The sequence below is a fragment of the Aplysia californica genome, unplaced genomic scaffold (assembly GCF_000002075.1).
Source record: "Aplysia californica isolate F4 #8 unplaced genomic scaffold, AplCal3.0 scaffold00099, whole genome shotgun sequence".
NCBI lineage: Eukaryota > Metazoa > Mollusca > Gastropoda > Aplysiida > Aplysiidae > Aplysia > Aplysia californica.
Window position 1 is genome coordinate 318,696 of NW_004797369.1, and position 1,313 is coordinate 320,008.

The 1,313-nt window shown below is 45.2% G+C and overlaps 1 protein-coding gene across 1 annotated transcript in view; it reads left to right on the forward strand.

Moving 5' to 3' along the window:
* LOC101858851 (fibrillin-3) overlaps positions 1-136 on the forward strand; it is a gene marked incomplete at both ends in the record, with an annotated part of 89,182 nt that extends 89,046 nt beyond the window's left edge. The window contains 1 exon segment of the mRNA XM_035968945.1: positions 26-136. Within this exon segment, the coding sequence (XP_035824838.1) occupies positions 26-136 (111 nt within the window).
* Between the last annotated feature and the right edge of the window lie 1,177 nt (positions 137-1,313).

A 1,313-nucleotide genomic window follows, 5' to 3' on the forward strand; every position in this document is an offset into this window, starting at 1 on the left:
TGTGTGTGTCCCGTGCCCCCTGCAGACATCAACGAGTGTGACAACTCCCCGTGTGATCACACGTGCGTCAATACGGTGGGCAGTTACCAGTGCACGTGCTTTTCCGGCTTCAGACCTGAGGGAGACAGATGTGTGGGTGAGTAGGGGTATGTGTGGGTGAGTAGGGGTATGTGTGGGTGAGTAGGGGTATGTGTGGGTGAGTAGGGGTATGTGTGGGTGAGTATTGGGATTTGTGTGTGAGTAAGGGTCTCTCAATGTAAAAATATTTTCCCGGCTGGCTTAGCCCTGTCCGTGCAAGATGGACGAAGAAATATTTCAGTGGATGGTTTCATATTGGTCGAGAAAACGAAGGCTGAACAGACGCCTTTGCTGGGGCAAGTCTTTTCAGAAGAAGAAAAATGCCTTTCATATTACTGAAGGACTATCCGGGTATCCTGTTCGATGAACGGACTCGAAAGAATGGATCGTCAAGACATTGTGGGATCAGTGCACGCACTCTTAATCTTTGTGAACGGAAGCCTCACTTGTTTACAATGGCTTCTTAGAAGACGGACTTTCCCAGGATTAGATCTAAACGAAACTAATGAAAATCTGAAAATTAAACTTGAGTGACTTCAGGCTCCTCAATAAAACTGTGCGCCCTTTAAATGATTCTGAACCACCGTTAATTTTGTCCAATTCGAAAGTTAAGTGGTTCCAAAGTTTTACCCTCACCACTCACTACACAGTTCAAAGGGTGAGCCCGTCTTGAGATGATCTCAAGACCAACTGAACGCGATCTCAAGATGATCTCAAGATGATCTCTAGACCAACTGAACGCGATCTCAAGATGATCTCAAGATGATCTCAAGATGATCTCTAGACCAACTGAACGCGATCCCAAGATGATCTCAAGATGATCTTTAGACCAACTGAACGCGATCTCAAGATGATCTCAAGATGATCTCAAGATGATCTCAAGATGATCCCTAGACCAACTGAACGCGATCTCAAGATGATCTCTAGACCAACTGAACGCGATCTCAAGATGATCTCTAGACCAACTGAACGCGATCTCAAGATGATCTCAAGATGATCTCAAGATGATCTCTAGACCAACTGAACGCGATCCCAAGATGATCTCAAGATGATCTTTAGACCAACTGAACGCGATCTCAAGATGATCTCAAGATGATCTCAAGATGATCTCAAGATGATCCCTAGACCAACTGAACGCGATCTCAAGATGATCTCTAGACCAACTGAACGCGATCTGAAGATGATCTGAAGATGATCTCAAGATGATCCCTAGACCAACTGAACGCGATCTCAAG